The 25630-nt window shown below is 42.3% G+C and overlaps 1 protein-coding gene across 4 annotated transcripts in view; it reads right to left on the bottom strand.

Annotated features, from left to right (window-relative positions):
* KLHL5 (kelch like family member 5) overlaps positions 1 to 25630 on the bottom strand; it is a 128035-nt gene that overhangs the window by 16537 nt on the left and 85868 nt on the right. For all 4 annotated transcript variants that reach the window (XM_069744589.1, XM_069744590.1, XM_069744591.1 and 1 more), the window contains 4 exons: positions 23749 to 23885; positions 19299 to 19495; positions 14680 to 14892; positions 5346 to 5532 (listed from right to left, as the gene is read on the bottom strand). In XM_069744589.1, coding sequence (XP_069600690.1) covers positions 5346 to 5532; positions 14680 to 14892; positions 19299 to 19495; positions 23749 to 23885 — 734 coding nt within the window. The remainder of the gene's footprint in view (positions 1 to 5345; positions 5533 to 14679; positions 14893 to 19298; positions 19496 to 23748; positions 23886 to 25630) is intronic.

Genomic DNA, 25630 nt, shown 5'->3' with positions numbered 1-25630 from the left:
TAGAATATAATACAGCACACCTCCCCATAGATTATAATGCAGCCCCATCAAAGAGTATGATGCAATCATCCCTCATAAAATCTAATACAGCCCCCCCATAGAATATAATACAGCCCACTTCCCCATAATATATAATGCAGTCCCCCATAGAATAGAATATACCCCCCATAGTATATAACACAGCCACATAGTGCATAACACGGCCTCCCCCATAGAATATAATATACCCCCATAGTATATAGCAAAGCCCGCATAGTATATAGCACAGCCTGCATAATATAGCACAGCCCATGTAGTAGTTTTACACAGCCCACACAGTAGTATACAGCACAGCTGCACAGTCCACGTAAAGTATACAGCACAGCCCACACAGTAGTATACAGCACAGCCCACACAGTAGTATACAGCACAGCTGCACAGCCCACGTAGTAGTATACAGCACAGCCCACACAGTAGTATACAGCACAGCTGCACAGTCCACGTAAAGTATACAGCACAGCCCACACAGTAGTATACAGCACAGCCCACACAGTAGTATACAGCACAGCTGCACAGCCCACGTAGTAGTATACAGCACAGCCCACACAGTAGTATACATCACAGACAACCCGCTTAGTAGTATACAGCACAGCCCCCCCCCCCCGCCCGAGAATGGCCCCACAGTCCAGTTAAAAAAAAACCCCACTCCTCACCTCTCCTCGTGCCCGCGCTGCTCCCTGCTCCAGTCTCGGCGGCTGCCGCTGCACTGCCTGGCACACAGCACACCCGTAGTGTCAGAGGCAGAGTGGAGAATGATGGGAAAGGGAGCGTCGTCAGACGCTCTCTCCTCCATCATTGCATTGAACTGTACTAGCGTCATAGACACCGGTATAGTTGAATGAGGTGGCGCTGGTGGTGGGCGAGTCGGCGCTGGCGCCGCTGACAACGGCACAGTGTGCAGCGGCCCACTACTGGCACCGGCCCTTCTGGCATTTGCCAGAACTGCCCGATGGCGAGTCCGGCCCTGCTACTATGCGAGTAAGACCGTAAACAGAAGTATTAAAGACGGTGAAAGCCGAGGAAAAGAAGGGTATTGGGGGAGACATGTGCTCTGGGTGCTGTGTGCCGAGAATCCAAAGTACTTTTATACATGGACTAGCTATTGAACCCGTTCTACGCCCGGGTGGCGAGCATTTATATTGGTATATGGTCCCCATCCTGTCATGTGCTACTCCATCCTGCTTCCCCATCCTGTCATGTGCTGCTCCATCCTGCATCCCCATCCTGTCATGAGCTGCTCCATCCTGCGCCCCCATCCTGTCATGTGCTGCACCCATCCTGCGCCTCCATTCTGTCATTTGCTGCTCCCATCCTGCGTCCCCATCCTGTCATGTGCTGCTGCTGTCCTGCACCCCCGTTCTGTCATGTGCTGCCCTATTCTGTCTTGTGCTGCTCCCATCCTGCACCCCCATTCTGTCATGTGCTGCTCCCATCCTGCGCCACCGTTCTGTAAATTGCTGCTCCCATCCATATGCCCCATACGCTGCTCCATAAAGGTTGATGGCTCCATAAGATGCTCCATAGTATATGCCTCATATGCTGCTGCATTATGGTTGATGGCCCCATAAGATGCTCCATAGTATATGCCTCATATGCTGCTGCATTATGGTTGATGTCCCCCATAAGATGCTCCATAGTATATGCCTCATATGCTGCTGCATTATGGTTGATGGCCCCCATAAGATGCTCCATAGTATATGCCCTGTATGCTGCTCCATTATGGTTGATGGCCCCCATAAGATGCTCCATAGTATATGCCCCGTTTGCTGCTCCATTATGGTTGATGGCCCCCATAAGATGCTCCATAGTACATGCCTCATACGCTGCTCCATTATGGTTGATGGCCCCCATAAGATGCTCCATAGTATATGCCCCGTATGCTGCTGCATTATGGTTTATGGCCCCCATAAGATGCTCCATAGTATATGCCCCTATGCCCCGTACACTGCTCCATAAAGGTTTATGCCCCCCATAAGATGCTCCATAGTATATGCCCCGTACACTGCTCCATAAAGGTTTATGGCCCCCATAAGATGCTCCATAGTATATGCCCCGTACACTGCTCCATAAAGGTTTATGGCCCCCATAAGATGCTCCATAGTATATGCCCCGTATACTGCTCCATAAAGGTTTATGGCCCCCATAAGATGCTCCATAGTATATGCCCCATACACTGCTCCATAAAGGTTTATGGCCCCCATAAGATGCTCCATAGTATATGCCCCGTACACTGCTCCATAAATGTTGATGGCCCCCATAAGATGCTCCATAGTATATGCCCCGTATGCTGCTGCGATATATATAAAAAAAAATAACATACTCGCCTATCGTCGCTGGGCGGCGAGTGCTGGGGGGCCTGAGCAGGCGGGGACACCGGCGCGCTGTGGGGGTCAGGTGCCGGAGTCGCCGCTAGCTCAGGCCCCCCAGCACTTGCTATAGTCACCTGGCCCTGATCCAGCGTTGCGTGCCGCTCCGTCTTCCTGGTCCTCTGGCTGTGACTGTTCAGTCAGAGGGCGGCGCGCATTAAGCGCGTCATCGCGCCCTCTGGACTGTGAACGTCACAGGCAGAGGACCCGAAAGATGGAGCGGCGCGCAGCGGTGGAACGGGACAGGTGAATATTGCATACTCACCCTCCTGGCACGTCCCAGCTTCTCCGTTGGAGATCGTGGTGTGCGTTCAGTGCTTACGCATACCGTGATCTCCTGGGCTGCGTCAGCCTGTGGGGTCCAGACTGCGCCGGCGCTTGCGCAGTCTATAAAGGCTTCGGACAGAGTGACGCTCCCAGCCTTATATTATAGATGGGGTACAGGTAGTGAAGGATGGCATGGATACAGTGCCAATGCCAGCATCAGACATGGCAGTCAGGTAAAAATGTCAACATTTGAGAAGAGAATTCCAAAAAATATTATTATTAAAAGGGTGAAATTAGATGTTAAAAACTTAAATAGCACTATAGAGTCTGTACAAGATTAGGAAAACAAGGCAACTTCCTTCCAGAAACAGCAATAGTTTTGTCCATGGGTCTTGACTCTTGAATGATATTGAAGCTCAGCTCCATCACCGTAAATGGAGTTGGCCTAAAATACTATATCCACCAAAGAAAAAAAGCCTCTAGATCGGCACCACTCATTCAGTCCATATACAATGGTAAAGTGTACATGCGATCACCACGATATTGTAAAGTGCTGTTCTGCTTGGTAAATAGCCGACTTGGCGAGTCCGGCTATTATCTCTATACTTCAACAAGAACATACACAACATGCGAATAGCAGTGGTGGGTATCGTTTTTGGCATAAAACAGTAGTGGTGGAATTTTGTCTTTATTTGCAATCTTGGACAACACATTAAAAGCAAACTGAAGGAAGGAATAAGGAAAAAAGGAGGGAGAAAAGAAAGGAAGGATGGAAAAGAGGAAGAAGCACAAGTGAAGAAGGAAGGATGTCAAGAAAAGATGCATGGGAGGAAGAAAGGATGAAAACAAGGAAGAAAGGAAAAGATGAAAGGGAGGAAGAAAAGGATGGAAGGGAAGAAGAAATATGGATGGGATAGAGTAACAAGGGAAAAGACGGAGAGGAGGACAACAAGAATGGAAAGGAAGAAGAAATATGAATGAGATAGAGTAACAAGGAAAAAGATGGAGAGGAGGACGAAAAGGATGGAAGGGAAGAAATATGGATGGGATAGAGTAACAAGGGAAAAGCTTGAGGGGAGGAAGGATGGGAGGGAGAAGAAAGGAAAGATCAAAGGAAGGGAAAAGAAAACAAAGATCAAAAGGAGGAATGGAATAAGGGAGGGGACGGAAGGAAGACATAGATGGGAGAAAGAAATAAAGGAGCAAGGAATAAACAATGGAAGGAATACACAGGAAGGATGGGTGGGTACAGATATAATGCATTCCTACGAAATGTGCAATGTAGTTGGAACTGGTTTTGCAGCATCACTTGATCACATTAACACAGAGTACAGACCAAAAGTTTGGACACACCTTCTCATTTAAAGATTTTTCAGGACTATGAAAATTGTACATTCACACTGAAGGAATCAAAACTATGAATTAACACATGTGGAATTATATACTTAACAAAAAAGTGTGAAACAACTGAAATTATGTCTTATATTCTAGGTTCTTCAAAGTAGCCACCTTTTGCTTTGATGACCGCTTTGCACACTCTTGGCATTCTCTTGATGAGCTTCAAGAGGTAGTCACTGGGAATGGTTTTCACTTCACAGGTGTACCCTGTCAGGTTTAATAAGTGCAAAGCAGTCATCAAAGCAAAAGGTGGCTACTTTGAAGAACCTAGAATATAAGACATATTTTCAGTTGATTCACACTTTTTTGTTAAGTATATAATTCCACATGTGTTAATTCATAGTTTTGATGCCTTCAGTGTGAATGTACAATTTTCATAGTCATGAAAATACAGAAAAATCTTTGAATGCGAAGGTGTGTCCAAACTTTTGGTCTGTACTGTATATACAGAGTCAGTCGATTGTAGTCTGTTCGGTCAGAAAATCAGTTTGAGTTTGGAGAATAAAATGTACACCCTACTTCTTATTGGTAAGATCCAGGAAATAATTCATGTGTACTCATATGGTTCTCTTGTAGATTGTAAGCTTGCGAGCAGGGACCTCACTCCTAACGTCACTGTTTAAATTGTCTTAACTTGTATTGAATTTATTGTCAGTACAAGTCCCGGCTAATTGTAAAGTGCTGCAGAATATGTTGACGCTATATAAATAAAAATTATTATTATTATTCCCACTACTCTCTGCTTCCTGGACCCTTCCACTAAACACTGAAATATCCAAAAATGCCTAATCTGCTCATCACTGGATGCATTAGTGACCCGCCTCAGTCGGACATTGGCTGTGAGGGCATTTCGATCCATTTCTGGTGGTTTGAGGATTGAACCAGATATTAGGGACTAGTGCGGGCCAGGTGTCCAGAGAAAAGGGACCTGTGGGGGATCAAGGAATATAATCGCTTTTATTATTCTACTTCAGTCTGAACCCTTTTACTCATCCTTTTTATGAAAAGAAAACAGACCTATCTACTTTGAGCCCTTTTGCCTTTTTCCACAATTACAGAATAATCTTCAGCATGATGTGCAGAGAAGATTTCCTTTCCTTCCAGGACTACACTTGGCATTCATTTCTGAAACATTAGAATGATTGTCAATTGCCGGCTGTCCTACGATTCTGTGCCAACAGTCATAAACTAATGCAGGCTTTCCATTTATGATAGATTTCTGGAAATTAAATATTATACCTCGCAATTACTTCGCTTTTGGAATAAGTATCTTACCTTTCGTGGCATCCATCCCACCTACAGCAAACAGCATCCCCACCGTAGACTTCCTAGGTTTAGTGCGAGGGCTCTGGAGCATAGGTCTCCTCTCCGGCAATAGATGGTATTTCATGGCTTCCATAATTAGTTTCTGGCAATCAATATCATCCCTAAATAGTGCATTATTCTCCATGTCTGCAAGAAACTAACAGCAACATAGAATTGTAATATTAAAAATCCTGTAGATCAATGTTTCTCATAATGGGTTATGCATTAAATAAAAGGGGTTGTCCACCTTTGGGAACCATTTTATTTTCAACTTAAGCGTATGTAAGTGGGGCTAAGTATTTTTGCAAACGGGGTTAATTAAACCCCTTCACGACTAATAACGTCCATTTATGTCATAGGCCGTGTCCCGGCATTTGATGTGGGTTCCGGCGCTGAGCTTGCATTATTTCAGGCACATGACAGCTGTAGGTAGAATCAGCTGCGGCTGTTAACATGTTAAATGCCACTGTCAATCTCTGACAGCAGCATTTAACATGCATGGACTGGAAGTGCGTCACAAACCACGCCAATCATCAAATGACCAGTATGGGTTGACATGACAACACAACCGGGGGTCTACAGAAGACCCCCGTGCTTGTCACTGCAGATCTGCTATGAGTGCCACCCAGTGGCCAACGTTCACAGCAGATGAACATTTCTGCTACAAGCGATCAAAAGATCGTAGCTTCAAGTCTCTTAAGGAGACTATTGAAGCCAGTAAAAAAATGAAACAATGGTTTTAACCCCTTCATGACCTTGGGATTTTCTGTTTTTCCGTGTTCGTCTTTCGCTCCCCTCCTTCCCAGAGCCATAACTTTTTTATTTTTCCGTCAATATGGTCATGTGAGGGTTGGTTTTTTTTGCGGGACAAGTTGTACTTTTGAACCACATCATTGGTTTTACCATGTCGTGCACTAGAAAACGGGAAAAAAATTCTAACTGCGGTGAAATTGCAAAAAAAGTGCAATCCCACACTTGTTTTTTGCTTGGCTTTTCTGCTAGGCTCACTAAATGCTAAAACTGACCTGCCATTATGATTCTCCAGGTCATTACGAGTTCATAGACACCTAACATGACTATGTTATTTTTTTATCTAAGTGGTGAAAAAAAATTCCAAACTTTGCTAAAAAAAAATTACAAAAAATTGCACCATTTTCCGATACTCCTAGCGTCTCCATTTTTCGTGATCTGGGGTCAGGTGAGGGCTTTTTTTTTTTGCGTGCCGAGCTGGCGTTTTTAATGATAGCATTTTGGTGCAGATACGTTCTTTTGATCGCCCATTATTGCATTTTAATTCAATGTCGTGGCGACCCAAAAAACGTAATTCTGGGGTTTCAAATTTTTTTCTCGCTACGCCGTTTAGTGATCAGGTTAATGCTTTTTTTTTTTTTTGATAGATCGGGCGATTCTGAACGCGGCAATACCAAATATGTGTAGGTTCGATTTTTTTTATTGATTTATTTTGAATGGGGCGAAAGGGGGGTGATTTAAACTTTTGTATATTTTTTATTTTTTTCACATTTTTTTTTTTTACTTTTTTTATTTTTTTTTTTTTACTTTTGCCATGCTTCAATAGCCTCCATGGGAGGCTAGAAGCAGGCACAGCACGATCGCCTCTGCTACATAGCAGCGATCTGATGTTCGCTGCTATGTATCAGAAATGCAGGTGTGCTGTGAGCGCTGACCACAGGGTGGCGCTCACAGCTACCGGCGATCAGTAACCATAGAGGTCCCAAGGACCTCTATGGTTACTATTCAGAAGCATCGCCGACCTCCGATCATGTGACGGGGGTCGGCGATGCGATCATTTCCGGCCGCCCGGCCGGAAGCGGTAGTTAAATGCCGCTGTCTGCGTTTGACAGCGGCATTTAACTAGTTAATAGGCGTGGGCAGATTGCGATTCTGCCTGCGCCTATTACGGGCACATGTCAGCTGTTCAAAACAGCTGACATGTCGCGGCTTTGATGCGGGCTCACCGCCGGAGCCCGCATCAAAGCGGAGCTTCTGACCTCGGACGTACTATCCCGTCCGAGGTCAGAAAGGGGTTAAAAATATAAAACAAAACAAAAAATAATTTTAAAATAATTAATCCCATTTGGTAAACGGCGTAACGAGAAAAAAAATTGATGACGCCAGAATTATGTTTTTTTGGTTGCTGCAACATTGCAAAAAAGGCGATCAAAACATCACATCTACCTTAAAATAGTATCAATAAAAACATCAGCTGGGAGCACAAAAAATAAGCCCTCACCAAGCCCCAGATCCAGAAAAATGGAGACACTACGAGTCTCGGAAAATGGTACATTTTTTGTTTTAAACTTTGGATTTTTTTTTTCACTGCTTAAATAAAAAAAGAACCTGCACATGTTTGGTGTCTGCAACCTCATAATGTCCTGGAGAACCATGATGGCAGATCAGTTTGACCACGTAATGCACATGGTAAGAAAAAAAAAAAAAATTGTTGTGGAATTGCATTTTTTTTTTTTTTTTTTTTTTTTGCAAATTCACCACACTTGGAATTTCTTTTCTGTTTTCTGGTGCACAATATGAAAAAAAAAAAATCAATGGTACAACTCGTCCTGCAAAAAACAAGCCCTCAGGGAAGAAATGCAAAAAATAAAAACGTGAAAATGGAAAATCCTGTAAAAGTCAAACATTTTTATGAAACCCAATTGCAAAAATGATTGTTAGCCACAAATACATGCTTTTAATAAAGTTGTGGACAACCCTGAGCCCCTGACCATCTAATGTGCAGGGCCCTCCTGTCTCTATCTTAACTGGTAAGATCTGTCGAATTTGTGTTATGATAAAAGAATGCTTTGGTGCTCTTCTTTCATGAACCTTTGCTTATATTTTAATGAACTATATTAATATTGAATTAAATACATATTAGCTTAATTGTTTATTCATCTCTTATAAATGACTTAGACACGTTTTTTATTCAGACTCACAGGGTTTGAACGTTCCTTTATTTCACTGAGAAGTGGAGTGATAATAGCTAGCTGCTGTCAATACATAAATAGATGGAAGAAAGAGGAATAGCACAATGCAAATCGTTAAAAATATAAGTGCGGCGGATATAAAAAGTCTACACACATCTGTTAAAATTATCATACCAAAAAACACCCAAACAATAATAGGTGAAAAAGAGGCATAAGCAAATGTAATATGTTTAAAACATGATACTTTTATTAAACAAAAAAAACATTTAAAACAAGACAAGGAATTTCAGAAAAATTACTGATGGAAAAAAACACACAAGGAAAAAAAGGAAATGGACAAAGCTGCAAAACACTATAGCACCTTCTAAATCTTTACATATATTTATGGGAACCAGCCCTATAAAAAATAAATAAAGTGGCATGTGCACGCAATATCTATTGCTAGAAAAACCGCATCTCTGTATTAAAAGCAATATATAATGACTACTTTATAGACAAACCTACGCATATTGTTCAGTAGGGCATATATGTTCGCCTCTATACAGTGGGGCAAAAAAGTATTTAGTCAGTCATCAATAGTGCAAGTTCCACCACTTAAAAAGATGAGAGGCGTCTGTAATTTACATCATAGGTAGACCTCAACTATGGGAGACAAACTGAGAAAAAAAAATCCAGAAAATCACATTGTCTGTTTTTTAACATTTTATTTGCATATTATGGTGGAAAATAAGTATTTGGTCAGAAACAAACAATCAAGATTTCTGGCTCTCACAGACCTGTAACTTCTTCTTTAAGAGTCTCCTCTTTCCTCCACTCATTACCTGTAGTAATGGCACCTGTTTACACTTGTTATCAGTATAAAAAGACACCTGTGCACACCCTCAAACAGTCTGACTCCAAACTCCACTATGGTGAAGACCAAAGAGCTGTCAATGGACACCAGAAACAAAATTGTAGCCCTGCACCAGGCTGGGAAGACTGAATCTGCAATAGCCAACCAGCTTGGAGTGAAGAAATCAACAGTGGGAGCAATAATTAGAAAATGGAAGACATACAAGACCACTGATAATCTCCCTCGATCTGGGGCTCCACGCAAAATCCCACCCCGTGGGGTCAGAATGATCACAAGAACGCTGAGCAAAAATCCCAGAACCACGCGGGGGGACCTAGTGAATGAACTGCACAGAGCTGGGACCAATGTAACAAGGCCTACCATAAGTAACACACTACGCCACCATGGACTCAGATCCTGCAGTGCCAGACGTGTCCCACTGCTTAAGCCAGTACATGTCCGGGCCCGTCTGAAGTTTGCTAGAGAGCATTTGGATGATCCAGAGGAGTTTTGGGAGAATGTCCTATGGTCTGATGAAACCAAACTGGAACTGTTTGGTAGAAACACAACTTGTCGTGTTTGAAGGAAAAAGAATACTGAGTTGCATCCATCAAACACCATACCTACTGTAAAGCATGGTGGTGGAAACATCATGCTTTGGGGCTGTTTCTCTGCAAAGGGGCCAGGACGACTGATCCGGGTACATGAAAGAATGAATGGGGCCATGTATCGTGAGATTTTGAGTGCAAGCCTCCTTCCATCAGCAAGGGCATTCAAGATGAAACGTGGATGGGTCTTTCAACATGACAATGATCCAAAGCACACCGCCAGGGTAACGAACGAGTGGCTTCGTAAGAAGCATTTCAAGGTCCTGGAGTGGCCTAGCCAGTCTCCAGATGTCAACCCTATAGAAAACCTTTGGAGGGAGTTGAAAGTCCGTGTTGCCAAGCGAAAAGCCAAAAACATCACTGCTCTAGAGGAGATCTGCATGGAGGAATGGGCCAACATACCAACAACAGTGTGTGGCAACCTTGTGAAGACTTACAGAAAACGTTTGACCTCTGTAATATATCCTTTGTTGGCAATGACAAAGTATTGAGATGAAATTTTGTTTCTGACCAAACACTTATTTTCCACCATAATATGCAAATAAAATGATAAAAAAAAACAGACAATGTGATTTTCTGGATTTTTTTTTCTCGGTTTGTCTCCCATAGTTGAGGTCTACCTATGATGTAAATTACAGACGCCTCTCATCTTTTTAAGTGGTGGAACTTGCACTATTGCTGACTGACTAAATACTTTTTTGCCCCACTGTAAATCCATCTACTGATGGACACACAGGGTCACTGATGGACACACAGGAAAGGACACACATACAGTGGGGCAAAAAAGTATTTAGTCAGTCAGCAATAGTGCAAGTTCCACCACTTAAAAAGATGAGAGGCGTCTGTAATTGACATCATAGGTAGACCTCAACAATGGGAGACAAACTGAGAAAAAAAAATCCAGAAAATCACATTGTCTGTTTTTTTAACATTTTATTTGCATATTATGGTGGAAAATAAGTATTTGGTCAGAAACAAAATTTCATCTCAATACTTTGTAATATATCCTTTGTTGGCAATGACAGAGGTCAAACGTTTTCTGTAAGTCTTCACAAGGTTGCCGCACACTGTTGTTGGTATGTTGGCCCATTCCTCCATGCAGATCTCCTCTAGAGCAGTGATGTTTTTGGCTTTTCGCTTGGCAACACGGACTTTCAACTCCCTCCAAAGGTTTTCTATAGGGTTGAAATCTGGAGACTGGCTAGGCCACTCCAGGACCTTGAAATGCTTCTTACGAAGCCACTCCTTCGTTGCCCTGGCGGTGTGCTTTGGATCATTGTCATGTTGAAAGACCCAGCCACGTTTCATCTTCAATGCCCTTGCTGATGGAAGGAGGTTTGCACTCAAAATCTCACGATACATGGCCCCATTCATTCTTTCATGTACCCGGATCAGTTGTCCTGGCCCCTTTGCAGAGAAACAGCCCCAAAGCATGATGTTTCCACCACCATGCTTTACAGTAGGTATGGTGTTTGATGGATGCAACTCAGTATTCTTTTTCCTCCAAACACGACAAGTTGTGTTTCTACCAAACAGTTCCAGTTTGGTTTCATCAGACCATAGGACATTTTCCCAAAACTCCTCTGGATCATCCAAATGCTCTCTAGCAAACTTCAGACGGGCCCGGACATGTACTGGCTTAAGCAGTGGGACACGTCTGGCACTGCAGGATCTGAGTCCATGGTGGCGTAGTGTGTTACTTATGGTAGGCCTTGTTACATTGGTCCCAGCTCTCTGCAGTTCATTTACTAGGTCCCCCCGCGTGGTTCTTGGATTTTTGCTCACCGTTCTTGTGATCATTCTGACCCCACGGGGTGGGATTTTGCGTGGAGCCCCAGATCGAGGGAGATTATCAGTGGTCTTGTATGTCTTCCATTTTCTAATTATTGCTCCCACTGTTGATTTCTTCACTCCAAGCTGGTTGGCTATTGCAGATTCAGTCTTCCCAGCCTGGTGCAGGGCTACAATTTTGTTTCTGGTGTCCTTTGACAGCTCTTTGGTCTTCACCATAGTGGAGTTTGGAGTCAGACTGTTTGAGGGTGTGCACAGGTGTCTTTTTATACTGATAACAAGTGTAAACAGGTGCCATTACTACAGGTAATGAGTGGGGGAAAGAGGAGACTCTTAAAGAAGAAGTTACAGGTCTGTGAGAGCCAGAAATCTTGATTGTTTGTTTCTGACCAAATACTTATTTTCCACCATAATATGCAAATAAATTTTTAAAAAAACAGACAATGTGATTTTCTGAATGTTTATTTCTCAGTTTGTCTCCCATAGTTGAGGTCTACCTATTACAGACGCCTCTCATCTTTTTAAGTGGTGGAACTTGCACTATTGCTGACTGACTAAATACTTTTTTGCCCCACTGTATATGTGTGTAAAATAGGTTCTTAGCTGCTATTTCTCATTGTTACATCTGCTTGTCACTTTTTGCCCTAAGCACCTTCAGCTTGTTTTAGGCGGTGCAGGCATACTAACACTTTGTTTAGTGAGTATTGAAACCCTTACAAATAGGTTCTCTGCTGCTACTGCTCTTTATTATATTTCTGTGATTTTTTTGCACTAGGCACTTTCAGCCTTTTTTAGGCAGTGCAAGCACATTAATATTTTGTCTTGTGAATATTGAAACTATCATGGAAATGATTTTCTTATAACCGCAATAGTTTAGCACTAGGCACTTTGTAGATGGATTTATAGAAGCAAACATATATGCCCTGGTGAACAATATGCGTAGGCTTGTCTATAAAGTAGTCATTATATATTGCTTTTAATACAGAGATGCGGTTTTTCTAGCAATAGATATTGCGTGCACATGCCACTTTATTTATTTATTTTTTATAGAGCTGGTTCCCATAAATATATGTAAAGATTTAGAAGGTGCTATAGTGTTTTGCAGCTTTGTCCATTTCTTTTTTTCCTTGTGTGTTTTTTCCCATCAGTAATTTTTCTGAAATTCCTTGTCTTGTTTTAAATGTTTTTTTGTTTAATAAAAGTATCATGTTTTAAACATATTACATTTGCTTATGCCTCTTTTTCACCTATTATTGTTTGGGTGTATTTTGGTATGATAATGTATATTTGGAAGTGGTGAGTCCACTTTTTGGATTTTGGTTATGTACAAGACATCTGTTAAAATGTCAGGTTTTCATTATGTAAAAAAAAAAAAAAAAAAACATAAGCAGAAGAATTATTTTTGAACGTCTCCAACTTTAATGCCACCAATAATCTGTACAAATCCAATTAGAAACAAACTGAAATTGTTTTGAGAGTGGAAAATAAAAACAAATCTTAAAGAATGTGGTTGCATAAGTGTGAACAACCTCTTCTAATCAGGATGTGGTTATGCTCAGAATTAGCCAATCACATGTTATCCCTATGTTAAATAGCAGTCAGTACACAGGTGTTATCATTTGCAGTGATTCTGATTAACTCCATATAAAGTTTAGCTGTTCCAGTGAGATTTTCCTGACATTTCTGTGAAGACTTATCAAGAAGTAGCTTATATTTGACACAACAATGACAACGTCCTGTCCCTGCAGCTGAAAAACACCCCCATAGCATGATGCTGCCGCCACCATGTTTCACTGTTGGGATTGTATTGGGCAGGTGATGAGCAGTGCCTGGTTTTCTCCACACATACCACTTAGAATTATCACCAAAAAGGTCCATCTTTATCTCATCAGACCAGAGAATCTTTATTCTCATAGTCTGGGAGTCCTTCATGTGATTTTTAGCAAACTTTATGTGGGCTTTCATATGACTTGCACTGAGGAGAGGCTTCAGTCGGGCCACTCTGATATAAAGGCCACACTGGTGGAGGGCTGCAGTGATAGTTGACTTTGTGGAACTTTCTCCCATCTCCCTACTGCATCTCTGGAGCTCAGCCACAGTGATCTTGGGGTTCTTCTTTACCTCTCTCACCAAGGCTCTTCTCCCACGATTGCTCAGTTTGGCTGGATGGCCAGGTCTAGGAAGACTTCTGGTGGTCCATTTAAGGTTTATGGAGGCCACTGTGCTCTTAGGAACCTTGAGTACTGCAGAAATTATTTTGTAACCTTGGCCAGATGTGTGCCTTGCCACAATTCTGTCTCTGAGCTCCTTGGGCAGTTCCTTTGACCTCATGATTCTCATTTGGTCTGACATGCACTGTGAGCTGTGAGGTCTTATATAGACAGGTGTGCGCCTTTTCCAAATCAAGTCCTATCAGTTTAATTAAACACAGCTGGACTCCAATGAAGGAGTAGAATCATCTCAAGGAGGATCACAAGGAAATGAACAGCATGTGACTTAAATATAAGTGTCTGAGCAAAAGGGTCTGAATACTTATGACCATGTGATATTTTAGCCTCCACCAGTGAAGTATGGTGGAAGCTGCATTTTGCTTTGAGGCTGTTTTTCGAGAGCTGGAACTGGAGCTTTAGTTGAAATTGCCCAACAGAGCAGACCTGAATCCAACTGAAAATCTGTGGGTACCTGAAAAAGGGGCTGTATGCAGGAGAAGACCTCACAATTTGACAGATTTGGAGAGCTACTTCATGTAAAAGTGGACAAAGCTTGCCAATTCTACATGCGCCGTACTGATTGACTCCTACCCAAAGAATGAATGCTGTCAAATTCAAAGGGTACTTCAACAAAGTATTAGTTTAAGTCTGTGCATATTTATGCATTGTTGGCATAATTTCTTTTATAAGACAAAAACCTGGAATTTTAACTGGGGTGGGTAGACTTTATATCCACTGCATATATAAAACAAAGATATTTGGAGAAGAGACAAATTCAGAAATTAGATTCTGCTTGTTAATTGATCAGTGATTCAATAATCATCATTAGATAAAAGTTTTCTTATTCTATTGGTCACAAGTTTATATCAGTAAGGTTGTAGAGCACTATATTTATTTAAGATGTTATCATCAATTTTTTACCTGTGGTGCCAGCAGGGGCAAGCGGATATATGCCAGCAGTTTACTAAGTTCTTTTCTCCTTTCTTCCACATCATGCCGGACCCAGGTAAGCAAAGCATTCAGAATGGTTTCTTCATTAGGAATATTCATATCATCACTTGCTAGTAGTTTAGAAATTTCTGCCCCTGGCAACAGTAGAAACTCCTGATTTCTTATTACTTCCATGAAATGTTCCTGTAAATAAAAGTAATGGTGAAAACATCATATATACCTAACAGATGCACAGTCCGGATAAGCAGTTAAAATTATGCCATTGTTGAAGGGAATGTGTTACCAACAAATGACCTACTAATTTTATGTGTTTAACCCCTTAACGACTAATTACGGATCTATCCGTCATTGGACGCCTCCCCTGTTTGGTGTGGGCTTCGGCGATGAGCCTGCACCTTTTCCGGCACATGACAGCTGATCTGATCAGCTGTCATGTGCCGCTAACAGCAGCAGGAGGAATCGCGATCCTCCCGTGGCTATTAACCAGTTAAATGCCGCTGTCAAACTCGGACAGCAGCAATTAACATGCATTTCCGGCAATCGCACGAGAAATTCGCCCACTGGTGACCCCCGTCACATGACCGCGGGTCACCGATCGGTTGGCATGACAACCAGAGGTCTCCTGGAGACCTCTATTGTTGTCACTGTCGGATTGCGATGAGCGCCACCAGGTGGTCGGCGCTCATAGCAAGTGAGATAGTCTGCTACATACAGGTAATCTGATCATCATCTGCATGTAGCAGAGCCGATCGGGTTATGGCAGCTTCTAGCCTCCCCATGGAGACTAATTAAGCATGCCAAAAGTGAAAAAAAAAATTTAAAATATAAAAACATTTTGCCCCATTCAAAAAAAAACAAAAAAAAAAACTAACACATATTTGGTATCGCCGAGTTCAGAATCGCCCGACCTATCAATAAAAAAAGTCAAAACGTCAGAATTACTTTTTTTTAGGTCGCCACGACATTTCGTTAAAATGCAATGACTGGGGATCAAAAGATCGTATGTGCATCAAAATGGTATAATTAAAAACGTCAGCTCGGCGTGCAAAAAATAAGACCACACCCGACTAGAGATCACAAATAATGGAGACGCTACTGGTATCGGAAAATGGCGCAATGTTTTTTCATCACTTAGATTAAAAAGAACCTAGACACGTTTGGTGTCCATGAACTCGTTATGACCTGGAGAATCATAATGGCAGGTTAGTTTTAGCATTTGGTGAACCTAGTACAAAAGCAAAACACAACGCAACTGTGGGATTGCACTTTTTTTTTCATTTTCACCGCACTTGGAATTTTTTCCCGTTTTCCAGGACATGATATGTTAAAACCAATGATTTTGTTTAAAAGTACAACTTGCCCCGCAAAAAATAAACCATCACATGGCCATATTGATGGAAACATAAAAAAGTTATGACTCTGGGAAGAAGAGTAGCAAAAAACGAAAACACAAAACCAAAAATATCTCCAGTCATGAAGGGGGTTAAGATTTATTAGCATTTTATTTTGACATGTCACCATCTATATTTATTTACTGTGGTTGCTTAAGCTCACATTAGGCTGACTTGTCCTGGTAATGTATCCGTTCTTCTGAAACATACAGCACATATATTAAACTAAGAAAGTTTTTATTGGGTCAGATAGTGTTTCCGAGATTTAGGAGTGACCAAAAGAGTCTGGGTGGGAAAGGTCGTTCCCATACCACCAGTCCACCCTGGGAGCCTTCCTGCAGCTGCTGGGCAGTCATGTGTGCCGCTACTTAAGAGAAATGAATATTTACCTCTTTGGGCGTGGAGAGAGGTGAATATTAATTTCTCTTAACTAGCGGCACACATGACCACCCAGCAGCTGCAGGAAGGCTTTGGCTGACACTGTGCGCGCTACTGAAGAGCAATGAATACTCACTGCTCTCTGCGCACACAGTTCCGGCGTGCAGAGCAGTGATGTGACTGCTCTCAAAATGATCAGGATCGTCGTGGGACATTATGGATTACCTTCTCGGTGGACAGGGGAGGAATAGTGTGGTTTATTATTTTATTTTTGTTGCAGGAGACGTTGGCGTCGGTGGATTAGGCGTTTGGGAAGTATGGTTTAATTAAGATTCATTAAAGGAGTCTGTGTCATTATTTCAAATAAAGAACTTTATTCTGGGTGTCTCTTTTTATACAATATTACTAAGGAGTTACTACTAATAGATGGGTATCTTACAGATGCCTCCCCATTACTAACCTGTGGGCTTGATGTCACCTGACAATACAAAGGTGATATCAACCCCACAAATATGAACCCCACTTGCCACCGCTACAGGGCAAGTGGCAAGAGCGAGGCTAAGCACCAGATTTGATTCATCTTATAGATGCGTCTTTTCTGGGGCGCTTAGAACTGATTCTTTTAGTTTGGGAGGGGCCAATATCCATGGCCCCTTCCTAGGATATTAATATCAGCCCACAGCTGTCTGCCTAGCCTTTGCTGGTTAGATTTTATAGGGGAACCCTATGTCAATTTTTTATGTGGTCCCCCTGTAAACTAGCCAGTAAAGGCTGAGCAAACAACTGTGAGCTGATATTAATAGCCTGGGAACATTTATGGCTATTGGCTCCGTCCCAGAATATTAACATCAGCCCTCAGCTTTTCCTCTTGTTTATTAAAATTACACGGGATACCACGCATTTTTATCCTTTACAATTAACAGTTGCTCTCTGGTTACAGCCTATGTATGTTTGTTCTGTTAGCGCTCCTACATAGGCTGGTGACAATGTGTGTGTTTGTGTGTGTGTATTTGTGTGTGTGCGTGTGTGTGTGTGTGTTTACTTATTGGCTTAGTGATGAGGGTGTCAGGCTGACATCTTTCATTACTGCAAGCAAATACTCAACTTGCGCACATAGCCTTATAGTGCTAGAGGTGTTTTTCTATGATCTTGGCATGTCTGCATAGTCTGCTTATTTAACAGATGGACAGAAAGGGAGATAGAATGAGAGGTAGAGGTATACGCCAGGAGCGCAGTGTTTTATAGGGACATGCCAGTTATATATTTCCATGCTGATTTCCGGAACAATTTGCCATTTCCAAAGTTCTGGCTCTAAAGCATTTAATTCATAGTGTTCAGTCAGAGCTGTCAGAAGCCTGAACTGGCTGTACCAGCTGTAATTACAACTAAGCAGGTGGCCGATCATTGCATACATGAATATCAGCCATTTATTCTATCCTTCTGTCATTAAAATAATCAAAAACACAGCAGAACGAGGACTGAGCTGATATGCAAATCTAAGAACAAGGCACCAATGAAAAGTAATACTAAATAAGAATATTTTATCAACATTTGTTGTTAACCGCTTTACATATTACACAACCGCTCCAGAAATAGGTAGGATTCTATAACTTTCTCTTGTACTGTACGGTTTCTATAGAAACACGAGATTCAATGCAGAAAATATATTTTAAATGGAATCTGTCACCAGCTTTCACAATAAACATTCTTTATATTATTAAATTGATTTCTTAATCCTGATCAGGCTGGTGCACTTATTTTGGAAATCCTTGTCAGACTGGTAAGGCAAGTATTGGGTCTCCTAACACTATAATAATGCCCCTGAGTGCCCCTTTAAAAAGTATTAATGCTTGCTTATTGCACCCTTAGAAGTAATCATGCCTTCTGAGTGCCCCTTCTAAAAGTAATAATGCTGCCTTTGTGAAAAATGTGAGGGGGGCTCTGTATACAGGGGGCTGAAAAATCACTGAAAATCTGTGGCTAGACCTCAAAATAGGAGTGCATGCAAGATGACCCAGGAATCTCACAGAACTGGAAAAATTTTATAAGGAAGAATGGATGAAAATCCTTTGCTCTTTTCAAATTATTCCATCTTCAACTTGTTTATCGGCTCACAATAACAGTAATTTTGACCAGGGGTGCCCAAACTTTTACATGCCACTGTAGAGAGGTTGTTATGAATTGAGCGGTGTTTGACGACTAATGCTGAGACATCAGGGTTGTGAAACTGCAAATGCTGCTCTACTGATGCATACAGGAGAAGATAATCCTCTGCCATACACATTAATAGAGAGGCATTTGCAGTTTCATAAAACTGTTTAGTCAGATGCCTCAACATAAAGCTCTGGACTTCCTTTATGAAGAAGTGCAGAATAGTTGAGCTCTGCTACAAATCAGCTAATGATGTAAAACCACACTTTGCTATACCGATGTGGATGGCAGAAGATAAAATCAGTCAAGAGAGTACTAAATAGGAGCAGAGTGCACAGAAGAATAAGGTGAACTCTGTACTTAGGTTGGATGATAAGTCAGAGGTAGGGATAGGCAGGAGGAAACTGGGTGTATCAAAGGGCAAATAAAAGATGAAAAAACAACACAAAGGTACAAGAAAAAAAAAGTCTGTTTATGTTTCTGTATGCTAACAGTAAGAATGCATTTACTAGGAATAACAAAGTTTCAGGCAAGAAAACCACATGCAGACAGAAGTCTCAGTTATCTGACCACTAATAATGCTACAAGCTCTCAGCTAAATTCTAGGATGCTTTGCATGTTTTGACTCGTGATCTATTTTTTTTTTTCATTTTTGTACCGGACACTCACCATTGTATAATTATGAGCCACTTTATGTAAATCAGTACATCCTTGAGCGTCAGCAAAAGAACGAATACCCAGACAGTTGGACGGGTGAAGCTGTTTCATCAAGAACTTACAGCAAGCCTCCACAACCTGAGACAGCTGCAGAAGACAGGCCGTGGACAGGAGGCTCTCAATGTTGTCTTCTTTTAGTTCCAGGCGACCTGCAGGGAGGAGATCACCAGTATAAAGAACTCAATACATTGAAAACTTCTATAAGAAAAAATATTTGGGCCCCATTATAAGTTAATAAGATCTGTCAGGTGAGGGTGCTTTCCATTTTAGGTTTCCGTTATTAATTTGAAAAAATTGTGGAGCATTTTTTCTGTTTCTGAAAAGCGCCGTTCCATCTTTATTCCTCCTGAAAATGTATACAACTTTTTAACAGGACCTCGACTGCAGCACATCATCCTCTGTAAATAGGACCTCGACTGCAGCACATCATCTTGTGTAAAAAGGACCTTGACTGCAGCGCATCATTTTGTGTAAACAGGACCTGGACTGCAGCGCATCATTTTGTGTAAACAGGACCTGGACTGCAGCGCATCATCCTATGTAAACAGGACCTGGACTGCAGCACATCATCTTGTGTAAAAAGGACCTTGACTGCAGCGCATCATCCTATGTAAACAGGACCTGGACTGCAGCGCATCATCCTGTGTAAACAGGACCTCGAGTGCTGAGAACAATGGCAGTCAATGCGCACTGAACACTATTACTGATACTGGCCATGTGTGCACACATAGTGGGTGGGTGCATTCTACCTGGCTCTCTGCATGTGTCGTCCGCTACACTTTCTGGTTCACAAGCTGCATCAGCGAACATGCGCACATACGTGGGGCAGCATTTGCTCTAAGAGTGAGTGCTATCCATTACAATCTAAGGCAGTTCCCAAGGCACAGACTGAAGGGGTGTAACAGTGCACCCTACTCACAGCCAAGCCATGGGTGCACTTCAGCCCTCTTATTTGCATATGGATTAAAAATTATTTTCACTAGCACTGTACCAGTAACAGCACTGTGCGAATAGGATTTCCATAGGGATGAAGTCCCCCATATCACTGTATAGTTAGTCTAAAAGGCATTTTAGGGGTTACAGACTACCATTAGCTTCATCTCATCCATATGCTACTTTTTTTGCACAACACATGCAGACATTTTATGGTTGCAGTTTATTTCAATCCACAGCATTTTGGTTCTTTGTGCAATATCTGCTCAGATTTCACCTTTTGCAACGGAAAGGGTTGAATCTGCAGCAAAAAAAACCCCAGCAAAATCTGCACCAAAAATGCAACCTGTGAGCCTAGCCTTATACTGGAAGGGATGTCTGCCTGACTAAGAGGAGTCTTGCCGTAATGTTGGATAACTATGAACAGTGTTCCTTGATGTTTCTTTGATCTTGTATTTTACATATATTCTCATCCAATAAAAATTCTGCTGGACTAAAAAAAAAAAAAAAAAAAAAAAGTTAAATAAAATTTTGCACATTTACTTTTTTATTTTTTATTTTACAGCAGTTGTTCAGAATTTGAGAAAATAAAAAAAGGATCTACTTTATCAGTTGTAAGAAAAACAGCATCAAATATCCATGGAACAGGAGTAGTACAGTTTTATTAAGGGGGAATTAAAAATATTTTTTTCCCCATAGCTAGCTGATTTTTCTTTCTTTTTTTTTTTTTTTTTTTTTTTAAAGCACAAGATCTGACAATATTCGATGCCTGATTTACATTCGTTGAATATTATTCAGATTTATGCATTGAAGCACAGGAGAATAAATTAGCTGGATCGCTGCGCAGCAACTCCAGCTCTGATTTAATGGACATGGATTAAACGCAGGAGGGTGTAAAGCAGGTCACACCATGAAAAAGATGGAATGACAGGTGCACTAAAATAACAAACACAATAATAACGACAAATCATTTACCTAAATAAAGCAAGGAAATATCAGGAAAAGATACACAGCAATAATGTGCAAGTGGCACACAATGCATCCCGCAGGGGAAATCAGGTGCGTTCAAAGCCAAGGTTTGTGCTATGCGAGGCTGCGTGACCTATTTTTGTCTTAGAGTCTGATCTGGGTGTTTTGTACGCTCCACTGTGGGCATAGACTCTTTCTAGCTTGAAACCATTCTTACGGATCTACACTATTATTTAGAGCCGACGACTAATATTAGGACGAGTGATGTCAGTCGTTTGGACAGATCGCACTCATCTGCATGTTATTCTATGGGGCCATGCACATGTCAGAATTTTCCTCGGGCAAAGTCGGTCAGAGGAAAAATAAAAATAAAATTCTGCATGCTCGAGTTTGATCCAATGTTCGGATCACACTCGGCCATGTCATGATCATTGCAGCAACTAGAATACACGGCATTGCTTGGATCTTGATATCTCTTTAAACTACAGCTTTAAAGGGGATGTGTCTATCTAGTGTCTATGGGGGCACTAGCTTAGCTTTAAAGCTATAGGTGCAATATTCAGGGCAAAGTTTCATGTCAGGGAGCATAAAGCTGTATCTGTGTAGTACCAGGGGTACCTGTAAGCTGAGACAAGTTAGTAGCATAAAGGCCATTACTTCTGGGATTCCCCTCTGGGCCTAATTAGGCTATTGCTTCCCTTTTTGTCACTCCATGTCTGGTGATAATGTGATCACTTGAGCTTGAAGACATGTGCAGGTTCCATGTCTCAACTGTGCAGATCTTCAATGTTTATTTTTTAAAGTGTTACCTACCTAAAGGTACAGTCACACTGAACGATATCGCTAGCGATCCGTGACGTTGCAGCGTCCTGGCTAGCGATATCGTTGAGTTTGACACGCAGCAGCGATCAGGATCCTGCTGTGCCATCGTTAAGTCGGCGCAGAAAGTCCAGAACTTTATTTCGTCGCTGGACTCCCACAGTCTGTGACGCCGATTCAGCGATGTCTTCACTGGTAACCAGGGTAAACATCGGGTTACTAAGCGCAGGGCCGCGCTTAGTAACCTGATGTTTACCCTGGTTACCAGCGTAAACGTAAAAAAACAAACACAACATACTTACATTCCAGTGTCTGTCCCCCGGCGCTGTGCTTCTCTGCACTGACTGTGAGCGCCAGCCGGAAAGCACACCGCTGTGCTCTGCTTTCCAGCCGGCGCTTACACAGTGCAGAGAAGCACAGCGCCGGGGGACAGACACCGGAATGTAAGTATGTAGTGTTTGTTTTTTTTTAACCTTTACGCTGGTAACCAGGGTAAACATCGGGTTACTAAGCGCGGCCCTGCGCTTATTAACCCGATGTTTACCCTGGTTACCCAGGGACCTCGGCATCGTTGGTCGCTGGAGAGCTGTCTGTGTGACAGCTCTTCAACGACCACACAGCGACGCTGCAGCGATGGGCAACGTTGTCTAGATCGCTGCAGCGTCGCTAAATGTGACGGTACCTTAGGGAATAAGCGATAATTTGTTTATTGTTGGGTGCGCGCCCACTGATCCCAAGAATAGGGATCTACAGAGCCCTGTGTGAATGAAGCAGTGGCCGTCATGCCCTCATCACTTTCATTTAGTCTTCTATAAGACCACCAGAAAAAAACACATACAGTCCTCCGCTTTTTTTTCTGGCAGCCCCACCCCATAGAGAAAGAATAGAGAGGTGATGCGCATGCCCGGCATTCCTTTAAAGGGAACCTGTCACCCCCAAAATCGAAGGTAAGCTAAGCCCACCGGCATCAGGGGCTTATCTATCTTATGCTAAAGTTACAGGAAGATGCCCGTGATTGTTAGTTGCTGAGTGGCAATTTCTATAGACCAAAGCAAAAACAGACCTAAAAATTTGCTTTTATTATTTACCGCTAAAAAGCTCAAAAATATAAAAACACACACATTGGTGAGTGGATCAGACAGAGGTATTAAGTATTCATAAACCAGGTTAAAATTACTTATTTGAGAAAAAAGTCTAGAGGAACAAGTAGCTGATACTCCGTTTCAGCGGTATATATGAGGGGTCTATTAAAACTCCTAACATATGTTTAATCATTTGGTCTATATACTGTATACCTCAATTTATTCTTCATTTAGGTTTTTTTTTCGCCTGGGTGGCATTTTCACAATGCCCAAAGCATCGGAAATGTAATTTGTGGTTTAAGGAACTTGATCGGTCCACTTTTAACATCCATAAAGCAGGGTACTCGCTATTTGTAATAATAAATGGCTCATCATTTACCTGCATAGTTTTCTAAAACGAATAGATGTGATTTTACTGGCATTTGTAGAAATCTCACACCGCTCAGGATTATATACCGTGATCAGCATTGTCCATTGGGCTCGGCAGCAGTTTTCAGTCTGGAGCCCACATATTCCCTCATCTAATCACTTGGGATTCCCTTGTGTAAATGTGATTAATTTGCACTGCAATACATTTGTAAGATGTGAGAAAGTATTACCTGTGTAAGAATACTGAACGAGGGCCCAAAGAGCGTTGGGTTCGACACCTTCCATTTTAATTTCCTCTTGCTTGGCTTCTCTGACGTCACTGGTGAACATGGCTGCAAAGTAATCCGATACGGAGGACAGTACCAGCCTAAGAGGATATCAAAAGGATTAATAATATATATATATATATATTAGATGGTAGCCCGATTCTAACGCATCGGGTATTCTAGAATATGTATGTAGTTTATGAAGATTTTAGAATACATTGAATACACAGGATTTGGACTGCGCCTGTCGCTGATTGTTCGCGGCCGGCCACCTAGTATATAGTACAGCCCGTGGAGTATATAGTACAGCCCGTGGAGTATATAGTACAGCCCGTGGAGTATATAGTACAGCCCGTGGAGTATATAGTACAGCCCGTGGAGTATATAGTACAGCCCGTGGAGTATATAGTACAGCCCGTGGAGTATATAGTACAGCCCGTGGAGTATATAGCACAGCCCACGGAGTATGTATATGTATATATATATATATATATATATATATATATATATATATATATATATATATATATATATATATATATACACACACACACTGTCATTATCCTACTGTAGAGAGGAGTAATATTGCCATAATCTCATTACTGCTCAATTAGTGCCCGTAGCAAAGCCAGGTAGCCTGTGGTTAAAGCCTAGCTCTCCAGGTTTGTGTAGATCATCTGGCTAGCTCTGCTTATAACAAGGCTACCTGTTGTTCTTAGTCATTCAGCTCAGGGAAGCTGACCAGAGTGGATGTGTCTTGGCGCTTAAGAGAGAGACAGGCCAGAAACCCTCTCTGAGTGGAGACTGTACAGGCCATGTACAGAGAACCGAAAGAATCAGCTGCTTTTTAGAACGACCCAGAGCTAGCTGGGACTACCTCAGAGGTGTATGAGTAGCCAGGGTCTGTCCTGTTTAGTTAGCACCTGGACAAGGCCGGGGATTTATGTTTATGAGCTTGTTTTGGTGCTGTGTGGAAAGCAATAAAAGCTGCATGCGTTTGGAGCAAAACTGCATTGCCTGTGTGAACGCTACCAGAGAGGAGAGTGAATACCTACATGGCTTACATAAGAAACACAAAAAATAATGGCAGTTAACCCCTTCATAACCTATAATGTATATGGAACGCCCACCAAGGCCGTGGGGTACTCGGTATCGGGTACGGTACTTAAAGGGATGTGTCACAGTGGTGGTGACCCGGTCCGTGGCCCTGGGCACACATGTAAAAGGGACGGTCTTTAAAGGGGTTTGAAATAAAAAGTTTGTGTTCGTGACGCCATCTGTAGTATTCGGTCAGAGGTGACAGACGCTGCTTAAAGGGGTCCGCTGGGGTGATGGTATGGCAGCCAAGATGGTATAAATTCCCACAGGTGAAGTTGGGTCCCCAGGGTCCCCGGGGTGTAGATGGAGATAGTGAGTGGTGCAATAAGAAAAGGAGGACACAGGTTTGCAGTCTCTTTACCAGGTTTACTGAAGACTTCAGGCAGCCACAGTCCAGGGCACCAGATCACAGGTACAGGCAGGGTCCGGCCAGCTTGGAAGCGAGTTCAGAGTCCCCGTTACCAGGTGGAGTTAGAAGCCTTCCTATTAGCGCGGTGATGTTTTCCCTTACTGCCTGTGGCTTCTGTCAAGGTCCTCACAGTTCTCTCTGTCCTCCTTAAAGGGTAGGACAGTAACCTGTATGACAGGTGGCTCGAACCTTTTTAAAGGGTCTCTATCACGAACCGGGCTCTATGCGCAACTGTATCTCCAGGTGTTACGGCGGACAAGTGACGTGTAGTCCAGCTATCCTGCCAGTTTTGGTGTGCCTCATGGAGTCCGACACAACCTCGGTCTTCCGGCTACCGGT

Source organism: Ranitomeya imitator, chromosome 1, assembly GCF_032444005.1.
Source record: "Ranitomeya imitator isolate aRanImi1 chromosome 1, aRanImi1.pri, whole genome shotgun sequence".
Taxonomy (NCBI): Eukaryota; Metazoa; Chordata; class Amphibia; order Anura; family Dendrobatidae; genus Ranitomeya; species Ranitomeya imitator.
The sequence above is the reverse complement of the archived record's forward strand: the minus strand, read 5'-3'. Positions and strand labels throughout refer to the sequence as shown.